Raw genomic sequence first — 12,022 nt, 5'->3', positions numbered from 1 at the left:
TAGATGTATCAGTTGACTGTGATAGTCAAAATAAATAGTGGAAGGCCTATGCAAATACTGTTAAATGGTAAGAGGTTAATTAATGGATTTAGATTTGTTTATCCTTTGAGGTGATTTTGGGGCTAACTTTCAGATATGAAAAGTAATGGAAGTAAAGAACTGTTGCAGTAAATAGGGTAGGGAGATATCCTTCTCACAGGGGGGAGAGTGAAATCTAAATGTACTGAGGAATTAAACCCTGCTGTACTCAAAAATAATTCAGCCACATGCATTAACACTTTTAAATGACATCTCTTGAAAAACAGTGTGATAACATACATGAAAAAAAACACGCTTCTCACTAAGGCTTCTTATTACTTCTATATCACCAGAAGGATAGTTTCACCATTTTACTATTTCCCTTTTCTCTCCCTCTCACAGTCTCTTGTTCTTTGTGTTTTGAGGAATGTGAATACATTAACACAGTTATGAAACCCTTATACCCTTAATGGCCTCGTCGCAGGGTTAACAAGGGCAAGCTGTCAAAGACCCCAAGCCCCGGGCATGTACCCCTCATTAGAGCAGAGCAGGAACCTCTGGAGCCCCTTAGCACCACAGGAAAATAACATGTTATCTTATTCCACTGCCTCACCCGTGGTCTTTACCCAGGGTCCAGCATTGCTTTGCAGACCAGTGTTAATATACCAGAGAGAGGTCGTGGGAGGTTACGCGCTGATGTTACACAGCCAGCTGTGGACAGAGGAGGATTGGGTCGAAGAGGAGAAGTGGGTTAATTTGTGTTGTGTCCTTGGCACCCACAGTGTATAGGTGAGGGTGGACGTGCCGGGGTCAGATATTAATAGCGACTAATTTTTTTTAAATCAAATAAAACAAGATGTAAAAAAATTAATGACAAACCCATCAGCTCCTGGAAGTTTCAGTGGTTGAGTTGCATTGTGGGCAATATAGCTGCCTGATTTTGACCAGGAAGAAGAAGATACACAGGACTGTAAGTCCAGTTTTTCACCACTTGAATGACTTTCCCTTCATAATCTATGCGATCACAATCTCATGTGTTTGACGGGAGACCTCTATGTCTTGTTTTCTCATGTTTTTTTTCCACATCTCTTCTTCTTGCTTTTAGGAACGAGGGCAACCCTATACTTCAAATCGAAGTGGAACCAACGTCAGATGTGAGTCCTTCTTTGATCAGTTTATTTGTGTTTTTGCATGCATTGTTTTATTGTTTTTGTCAGCAACATCAGTGGAAAGAGAGACAATTGACTTCTGAATCCAAATAATGATAACATATAGCTCCCACCATCACTTGTGGCAGTGTTCTCAGATATACCATGATTTGGCTCAGCTTTCAAATAAACCTCCTGGCAGGTTCTGCGTCAAAAGCAGTTAAAATAAAATAAAAATAACAGCTTCAATTATTATCATCGCTTTCCCTGCAACAATGAAACGTTTTGAGAGAATTTGATGCAGATTACCTTGCATATTATTCCAGGAGGCATCTTTGCAAAGCTAATTTCCACTCTTGCGGTATATTATCTTTAATATCAAATCATAACACAAGGCAGCAGTCTTTCTATCCGACTCTTTTCCCATTTTATAACTCTCTATTTTCCTTGTATTGGTAATTGCCTAAACAGCTGTTGTGCATTGCAAAATGCACGCAGATTTAGAAAAAATTACAGTTATTTTACATATAGGAGAGATATAAGAGATATTGGGATGTTTTTGTAATCGTATTGAATTCTTTAAATAAACATCAGAGCAGGTTTAGGATTTTAAAAATACTAAGTATGCATTTATTGATGATTAATTGACATTGAACACATGCATTTATGGAGAATACACCTTTGGGAGAGTATGAAGAGATTTTTTTCTTATGACTTGACTGCAATTTGTGTCAGAAATTAAGCAAAATTCAGAAATAATTTCAGAAAATATTTTATCTTTGTTTTGTATAAAAGCATTTTAATTACCAACATGTAAATGTGTGAAATGGATGCCTACAGCTACCAACAAAACACTTCAATTTTGCCTTATCATGTTTACTTTTTTCCGTTTTTCTTTTTAATTCTTAATTAATTTTGAATGTTTTAAACCTGTGTTTACTTTTGTCATACTCTGTAGCACTTTGGGATTGTTTTTTTTTTTTACAATCAAACGTGCTCTGCAAATTAAATGCATTCTTCTTCTTCTTCTTCTAATTATTATTCTTTTATCACAGAACGAGGAGGCCAACGACGAGGACTCCGGCGATGAGTTTGAGGAGATGAACCTGTCTTTGCTGTCGGCTCGTAACTTCCCTCGTAAGGCGAGCCAGACCAGCATATTCCTACAGGAGTGGGACATCCCCTTTGAGCAGCTGGAGATCGGCGAGATGATCGGTACGGGCCGCTTCGGCAAAGTGTTCCACGGACGCTGGCACGGCGAGGTGGCCCTGCGCCTCATCGATATCGAGAGAGACAACGAGGACCAGCTCAAGGCCTTCAAGCGCGAGGTGATGGCCTACCGCAACACGCGCCACGAGAATGTGGTGCTGTTTATGGGCGCCTGCATGAGCCCGCCACACCTGGCCATCATCACCAGGTAAGGACCAAGACGTTACATGTAAACACCAATAAAATGCTATTGTCAACCAATAATAAAAAAATCATATAAATTTATAGAATATAGTATGATGGCAACACATTGTAAGTGTGGACAAACGCTAACACTACAAACTGTATGCATGGTCAACAACATACACCATCCAGAAAAGTACGCATTTATCCAAATCATTTAAAGGATTCATTTATATAACAATGTCAAGGTGAATTTACAAAGTACAGAAACACCCAGAGTACTCAGAGACACATGAAACAAACCCAGCAAGGGAAAGGCCCTGCCATACTGGCCAACATAATAAACAATGCAGTATACAACCAAGCTTATACCAACAATTAATTGAATTAACATTACAAACAGTGGAGCCTGCGCGTTGACCCAATTGTACAACAAATTAAAATAGAATGATTAATACAGTATGTTTGTAGCACTACTTCTCCGAATACACACACACACACACACACACACACACACACACACACACACACACACAGACACACACACACACACACACACACACACACACACACACACTCCGGGACAATGACCGTAAGATGTGTCTGAAAATAAAGCGAACAGAGGTTACTATTAGAGCAGGCTTCTACAGTTGGTGAATGGACGAACCACCCACCATCTACTGTATTTATTCATTTGATTCTCTCACAAAGTGAACAAGTGAACTTCGAAAAATGATTTCATAGATAAGTTTAAAAAAATGTATGTAGCAAGTATTTTCTCATTTGTAACAGAAAAGGACAGGGCACTCTTCATCACAAGGAATACTCTCTTGTTAAATTAATTAGCCCAGTTAATAATGTTCAAAAGGATATTGTTCAGATACTTGCCAATTTCCCACTGTTATCTACGCAGGCTGCGAACATAGAAGAATGTCTGACTAAAAAAGAATAATACACCCCATTGTTTCTTCTCTATTCCATGTTTAATGGAAAATAATTTTTTTTTAATGCATAGAAAACCAAATGTTTCCCGTTTAATTGGCATGACATTCACCTTGAATGTTAATATCATTTAAATAACGGCATTAAACATTCATTGACGGATTGATTGAGATCGGTGTGATTGCGGTTGATTAACTCAGTGCATGGGAGCTGACAGAAATCCCTCGCCGCTGATTGCTGAAAATAATAGCAAATGTCAGTGCAACAGGTGGCTTTTGTTATCTGCTTCTCCAAATACACAGTCTTAACCCACACCCCATACTCAGGCAGACCAAAGTGTAACATGACAGACCTGTGAAACCAAATTGTGGTTTATTTGGTTTGTTATTATAAGGCTGAGAGTTTTCAGGACCCATTAGTGGAAACGTGACTATTGATTGTTCCTACTTCTTAAATGGTTTCATTTGTCATTACTGTCTGTCTGTGGAATCGATTTTAGCCGATAATACAGAACACAGGGTCATCTATGGTGTGATTACTGGGTTATTCAGCTTTATACAGTATCATTTGGAAGAAAATGGGCAACAGTTTCTGTGTTCTCTGTATGGCTAAGACATCTCCGTAATTACTCACAAATATTTAAGTTATAACGGTAATTCAATCAATCAACATCCTTTATTTAACTGGGAAAAAAACTCATTGAGATTAAAATCTATTTTCCAAGAGTGACCTGGCCAAAAAAGCAGCACCAAGATACAAAAAAAAAATAACCCCGACAAACAAATACAATCCTCATTCACCACAATACAGGATCAGGAACAAGTATATGAAGATTAAAAATGAGTTAAAAGTAAAAAATAAAATAAAATAAACCCGGACTGATATGATAAATAAACCAGAAAGTTTTCATAAAGCTTAAACTTTATAAACTGTAATTGAAGTCATACTATTTAAGGTGTTTACTAGGTTCACTAAATCTGTACCCGGGGGCACGGAACTTCTAAAAATGAACCATGCTGCCAGGTCAACGTTGGGGGGATGAATATGTATGAACTGCTGGCTTCAGGTCCTTTGTTGGTCACCTGCTTAGCACAGTCGGGGTTGAGGGCTTCAGGTGTGTGGCAGGGGGTGGCTGTTTGGCTGTGTGGCTGTCTATTTATACGCCGTTTGTTGAAGGCACCAGCCCTCCAGAAATGTGACACAACTTTCATGAAACCTATAACGCCTTCACCCTGACACAGAGCAGGGCCCGCTTTTCAGCTCAGCATGGTGACATTTTATGGTCTCACAATATGTCAAACTGCTCTAAATCACTGACAGTCTCACACACGTGAAGTTCATGAACTTCAGTATAAGCCTGGGTTTGGATGAATAGTAGCCAAAACACATTGAAGCCTTGAATGACTGACTGGTTGAATAAACGAGAGCGACACAAAAAAAGTATCTTGTATAAGCAGTTCTTTAAAAAGAGACAGTATTTGAAAAGCCAGGACACACTGTTTACTGTGTCAGGATTCTCTCTTTGGATGGGTATACACTGGAAGTTTACTCTTAATACAGGAAATACAATGCAATATATTTTATATTAAAACTTGGGTGTGAACAAGTCACTACCACTATTGTTCAACTGTGTTGTTATGGTGTCATTTCCTTACTAAAGTTATATGAATCTTCTTGGAATAGTAAGTGAACGTAGTACAAAATGATAATGTTCCCTCCTTCCGTTCTGCTGCACCTTTAAGACAGAATTAGCAAGAAGGAAATGTACCGATAAGATTTAATTACATTTTATGTCAAGAAATAAAAAGAACGACAGGGGCAAAGAGGAAAGCTGTAAGCAACATGCAAGTCCAACTCTACGCTGCACAATGTTTTATTTTGTAGGACATTAGTGGAAAAGAGGGTTTTGATTTTTTTTGTGTGGTTGACCTGGTTTTGTCAAATGTGTTGACGTTTACTAAATGATTGTATTGGCCAACACAGTAACTTGAAATCTCAAACTTTTCCCCCTCTTCCAGCTTATGTAAAGGCAGGACACTCTATTCTGTGGTTCGAGATGCCAAGGTTGTCCTGGATGTTAACAAAACCAGACAGATTGCACAAGAGATGGTCAAGGTAAAAAAAAAAGAAAAAGAAACCCAACAATGATTCCCCAAAACACAGCAGCAGCACACATCATATTACAGGAAAGTAACATCTCTCTCTCTCTCTCTCTCTCTCTCTGCCTCTCTCCCTCTCTCTCTCCCTCTGTGTCCTCAGGGGATGGGCTACCTCCATGCCAAGGGGATCTTACACAAAGACATGAAGTCCAAGAATGTGTTCTATGACAACGGCAAAATTGTCATCACCGATTTTGGACTGTTCACCATATCCGGGGTTTTGCAGGCTGGCAGGTAATTATGGTCAGAACAACACATCCCAGACAGGGGACATTTTTGTTCAGCATGTTGAAAAATACAGGTTTCTGTCTCGGAGACATACTGACATCGTTATAAAAGTTTTAACACAGATGGGGAAGGGACAACAAGAGATAGAGTGGAAGTAAAAAAATCTTTATATTCAAGAAAAGACCGAGTGTGTCCGTAATTATATTCTTCGAAAACCATCTGCTTTACGTTTTACATATTTTAAGATCAATCTAAGACTGTTTAATAACCATGAAAAACACCAGGACCTGAAAAATCCACCACTTAAAAAAAAAGAAAATGTCATGTTATTTTTGGGACATTTTTGCCTTTATTAGATAGAGACAGATTTTTGGGCAGACAGGTAACATGGGGAAAGAGAAGTTGGTGCGACATGTAACAATGTCCCCGGCTTACAAAAGTGTGATCCTGGTAAATCAGTGTAAATCTTTTTCTGTCTTCAGCTTATCTTTACCGTTACAAGTTCAATAGTGTTTAGATAAAGCAACAGACAGTACAAATAGACATTTCATTAAAACGCTATAAACTGGTACTTACTCCGATAAGAAAAAGAGTCGATTTTCTGCCATTTACCAGGTCATGACTGAAAAAAAAAAAAAAAACTTTAATCGCATATTGTATCTGCTGGAGATTACATCTCTTGAGGCCAAGACTTTAATCAACCTTCTGGAAACTTTTTGACGGTACAGTGAAAATGTTTTGGTGACACACCAGAGAGATTGAATACATCTCGCGCACAGAGCAAGATTACATTTTCCAATAAAAAATGATCGGATTCCATAGTTGAATTGGTCCAACATGATACAATATTTTCCAGAACTTATATTTTAAGAAGTAGGCTTGAGTAGGCAATCATAAAAAAAAGCCAAGATATCAAATAATGCATACTTTCTCAAACAAGGAACCTAGCTGTATGAGGGTAAGATTGTGGTATAACTAAAATATGATGCCCTATTTCATGTCCGATGTAGATATCTGAATACCGTTTTTCTTTTATTTGAAATAAATGTTGTCTTATTTTCTTTCCTGCAGTGATTTAGATGATGAGATCTACACTGTAAATTGCAACAACACGCCAGTGATGCAACTGCAAAGCTACAAGCACACACATTTTATGAAACAATAATTAAAGGTGTATTCAGCGATTCTGGGGAATGCTTGTTGACAAAATCACTTTTTGTTCAAATCAGTGAATATCCTCTCATTATTCGCTACCGTTAAAGCCTATGCTGTGTATTTAAACTGTTTTATTTTATTTTACAGCGCACACACAGTACGTACAGGTACCAAATCATGAGGAGATAGTCACTGATTCTTTTTTTTTTAAGATATTTTTTTGGCATTTTTATGCTTTTTATTGATAGTGTAGAGACAGAGTTGAAATGGGGCAGAGAGGGGAGTGACATGCAGAGAACGACCGCGGGCTGGAATCCCGGGTCTGCTGCTGGCCGAGGCCCATGGGGGGGGACGCCCTACTAAAGATATTCACTGATTTTGACAAAAAAAAAAAATCGACAACTAGCATTCTCCAGGATCGCTGACTCCACCTTTAAGAAGTGTGGTGGCGGATTTTGCATATGATGTATGTCTGGACTCAAATGTTAGAATGCTTATTAATGAAATAGGAAACATTTGCTACAGGCCTGTATAAAACATACATTGACTGTGTTTTAGTGTAAACTGACTAACTGAAATGTAGTTTCAACCATCCCCCTCAATCTCCCGAGTGGAGCCAGCCTGACTATACATTTGAAAGGTGACAATGATCCTGCAGACAGCCTCCTGCTGTTCTGGGGCAGCCTGCCCCACCCACGATTATAATATGAATGTATATCTCAAGCCCTGTCTGTCTCCCAACCTGTCTTCCCCTCCTTCCCCTCACCCAGCCTACCTGTCTGTCTCTCGATTACCTGTCCTTAAATAGTCCATGATTTTGAGTGAACTTTGTCACTCTTTGCTGCACGTTACATGTGTTGGAACTAGTGACCTCTCCGCGGAGAATTCTTGCTATTCTTGATTGAAAATAAACCTGATGCTATACACTATATCACCGTTTGCTTGACTTTTCTTACCACAGAAGCATCATCCTCGATTTATGATTTACGTGTGGCTATATGCAATGTAAAGAAAAATGCAGCATGGTAGCATATTTGGTTTCCTTTGCTGTGCAGCCGGAGAGAAGACAAACTTAAGATCCCCAACGGCTGGCTGTGTCACCTGGCTCCTGAAATCATCCAGCAGCTCTCCCCGGACACAGAGGAAGACAAGCTCCCCTTCTCCAAACAATCAGATGTCTTTGCTTTTGGGTAAGTGTGCTATTTCCAGATGCGTCTCTGTTTGTTTGTTTGGCCAGACAATACCGGAGTATGAGGTTGTTGAGCAATCATAGCCCACTGTTGACAGAGAGAGAGAGGGGGGAGGGGGGGTTACAAACACCAAATATGTGTGTGCATTTACTAAATTATCACTTGCCTTGACAGAGCAGTGTCCTAAAATTCCACACCACATGACAGAGAGGCACCTCCATTAAGAGGTTTTAAGATCTCATTATAGATAGTTTCTCACCGTTAACTGTACAAAGACAATTTAATAAGATGAGACATTTTTAAACGGCAGTTTTGCGTCTGTTGTTGTCAGACTTTAGATATCCAATGTATTACTGTTTCATGAGAGCAGGATTAACATCTGTGAGGCTTAATTGCTTAACAAAATGACTGATTTTGAAATGGACTCCACTTGGCCGCTTACTGTATACGATCCTATATGTTCGGGACCAGTGAAGTTTAGTTTGTGAGAATGACTCAAACCATAAGAAATGTGTCTTTAAATGATTGGATTGTTACAAAAAATAAGTTATAAATGTGTGAGTGAGGGTAGTATTTCAACAAATATCCTTAAATTTTTCACTATCTGCCAACAGCTCACTTTAATTAGTTAAATATTATTGTGTCAAAAATGTTTTAGTGTCACAAAAAGCTTGTGGATTATGAATAAAGAATGGCTGCATTATTGGTTCAACAGGGAACATGTTTTTTTTTCTGAAAGTGCTCCTTCCACTTGTGTTGTTTGATTGAAGTGGCTATTTGGAAATAGCTATTCCATTTCAGTTAACCCTCTTCAATGCGTTTCATGACAAGATGAATTGTACCAATCATTAATGTAACATTATTGTGAGAAACAGTGGAGACAGTGCTGAAAATGAAATCAAATGCATGATGAAAAATTAAGAGCCTTGATTTTTTAAATAGTGTGTAAACTAACGCTTAGCCCCACTACAATTACTGTCACACAGTCTCTAAATTCAATTTGCAATCAAGTCTTGTATTTGCTAAATTGCACTTACAAATTTTGCCGTGATTATACCTCAGATTCCCTGGGAACTTTTCAGTCCTCGAGATTGCCTTTCAACTGTGCTGATGTTCTTGTGACTTTGAGAAATTCTGCTTTAAAAAAAAAAACCTGTGTAAGCTCTAATACACCTTTAGGCTGTGTGGTGTAATTCCCCAGGGTTGAAATAAGTCACATGTATCACTCTGGAAACTCCATTTCTGGCCACATCTCGGCACCCATAGACCACTAAGTGTCACATGGATCATGGGTGATTTTAATACGCTTTGCCTTTTTGTTGCATTTGCGATGTACTGGTATTGTAGCCTATTCATAGCAACCAGCAAAAGCGGGTTTGTGTGGCACTCTGTGGTTATGTGGAGGTTACCATTTCTGTCACAGGGCATCCAAGTGTGACATTTAAATAAAGACACTGAAATCCGCAAGAGATCAATTTTGCAGATACTATCACATACTTTTGAAAGGATCTCTGCACTCATGACACAGTGCTAAGGTTCTGGAAGGCTTGAAAAGGCAATTTGAGAAAGGCAGGCCGTTGTAGTTATATCCTTTTTTGCAAATCTCTTTGGTCAAAAAAATACGTGGAATTTGATTCATTTGAACCCAAATCATATCACTCACTCCCTCAGTTGTTACATACAGATGGATTTTCAGTCACTCCTGTTTCTCAAGCCAAAATGTCCTCCCCCTTCTCCAATTTTCAATTTGTCCTAAATTGATTAAAAAATCCCCACGGGTCCTGTTCTTCCTCCACAGACATTACCGATTCATTTGTGGGGGTGGGACCCTTCTCTGTTGACTCTTTACAATAATTGCATTTTCAGATGGTCCCTCCATATGGGGCTTTTGTCGCTATCTCCCTCCAAAGGGAAATAGAAGAGTGCGTCACACAATGTCCAGCTGCTCTTTTAGTCTTTGGATTACCTAGAGGTGACCCTTGTGGCTGTTTTACATATTCATCAACAGTCAGCCATCATCTTTACCCCCCTACTTCAGGCAAAGAGCTATTCTTAGGCTACTCAAACTTGACATGCAGCAGCAGAATGAAAACAGACGCTTATTTGCACACAGACGTTGGTGTATGCTAATTTCGCATGAGCAGTCATCAAAATACGTGTTGTTCTCTTTAACTTCTGGGTTTAAAAAAGTTGCCAAAGACAAAATGTAACGTTCTTGTTCATTAGTCTGGAAGCTAATCCAACCCATTGAGATTCCATGGTGTATGGTTTTTGGGACTGAAATCTTGCCAAGGTAATGTTAGCGACGACCGAGATGTTAATCCTCTACTGTACAGGTGTGATGTGTGATTTGAAGAAAGTGGCCTTATTCTCTTGATGGGACACATTTCAAAGCACTGACCCGCTGTGTTCCTCTGTCTTCACAGCACCATCTGGTACGAGTTACACGCACGTGAGTGGCCTTACAAGAGTCAGCCAGCAGAGGTGATCATATGGCAGATTGGCAGCGGACTGAAGCCCAACCTCGCCCAAGCCGGCATGGGGAAGGAGATATCAGTAAGAGCGAACTCTTTTCTTTTTAATTTGTCACAATTCATGAGCGACTCTATTTCTCCAACTTAATTGAATGGCTGCACATTTTTTCATTTTGAAACGCTCATTGAATCCCGGAGTCATTTTGCTCTAACTCATTTTATAATCTTTGAAAAATGAACCTCGCACGACAAAGACAATAAGCAGTCTGCGGTGGGATTAACTGAGGTGCTTCCTGAAGAGGATCTCAACACGACACATAAGAACAAAGAAGAATGCTCATACATTATGTTGCAAACGGAAAAAAAAACTTTCTAAAGAAAGGATTAGAAACTTTTTAGCCACCATTATAAAACCAAGACGAGACATTAAAAAAGTTGCATCAAGACAGATGTTGAGCACTACAACACTGACATCAAGTTGTCTGGTAATGATCATAAGTCTTTTAGAATAGCAATTCTCAATCCGACCCCAGATCAGGAAAATGGTGACAACCAAACCTCTCTCCAGTTGGTATATTGATTTTTCAACATGGTTTCTTTCTTGAAGTATGTGATCAAATTTGAAAAGCCTGGTTTTTACAATCAATATCTCTTTCTTTTCTCCAGGACATTCTGCTTCTGTGCTGGGCGTACGAGCAGGACGAGCGGCCCAGCTTCTCCAAACTGGTGGATCTACTGGAAAAGTTGCCAAAACGGAACCGTCGCCTTTCCCACCCCGGGCACTTCTGGAAGTCAGCTGAGTATGTCAAATGAGTTAGGGACACAAAACAGAAAAACAATCAGCAACAATTTAAAATAAATTAAATCAAATTTGTTTTTAAATTAGCCGCCATAACTCTACATAAATAGCCCAGCCCCCTTAAAGAGTGCACTGAATCCAAATGCCAGCCCCCAGTGATGAAAAACTGCCCGTGCTGTGTGTGTATTTTCATGGAATGTCGGCATGTGTGTGTACAGATAAGTCGACTGCCCAGCTTTTTGTCCAAGCAGTCAGGACTCATATTTTTCCATGGTTTGCCATAACAGGATATTTTTCCTTTTTGTCTTTTACTATTGACTTGATCCCCTCATGACATTTGATTTATTCACTGGATGTATCTTGCTTGTTAACTTTTGAATGATCACATCATCCTGGACTTAAGAAAAAACATGTTTGAGTACAAATGTAGAATTGTTTTCCCCATGTCTTTTTTGTTTGTTTGATTGTTTTGAATGAATGTAACTGTTGTACACTGCACTCATTGTATATGTTTTAC

General features: G+C 39.1%; 1 protein-coding gene across 2 annotated transcripts in view; it reads left to right on the top strand.

The window, feature by feature from the left end:
• ksr2 (kinase suppressor of ras 2) overlaps window positions 1-11,519 on the top strand; it is a gene marked incomplete at both ends in the record, with an annotated part of 74,933 nt that extends 63,414 nt beyond the window's left edge. For both annotated transcript variants that reach the window (XM_080043552.1, XM_080043551.1), the window contains 7 exons: window positions 1,124-1,172; window positions 2,222-2,583; window positions 5,519-5,615; window positions 5,760-5,893; window positions 8,098-8,232; window positions 10,659-10,788; window positions 11,373-11,519. In XM_080043552.1, coding sequence (XP_079899678.1) covers window positions 1,124-1,172; window positions 2,222-2,583; window positions 5,519-5,615; window positions 5,760-5,893; window positions 8,098-8,232; window positions 10,659-10,788; window positions 11,373-11,519 — 1,054 coding nt within the window. The remainder of the gene's footprint in view (window positions 1-1,123; window positions 1,173-2,221; window positions 2,584-5,518; window positions 5,616-5,759; window positions 5,894-8,097; window positions 8,233-10,658; window positions 10,789-11,372) is intronic.
• Between the last annotated feature and the right edge of the window lie 503 nt (window positions 11,520-12,022).

Source organism: Ammodytes marinus, assembly GCF_949987685.1.
Source record: "Ammodytes marinus genome assembly, chromosome: 2".
NCBI lineage: Eukaryota > Metazoa > Chordata > Actinopteri > Uranoscopiformes > Ammodytidae > Ammodytes > Ammodytes marinus.
Note: the sequence above shows the minus strand (reverse complement) of the source record. Positions and strands in the feature narration are given on the sequence as shown.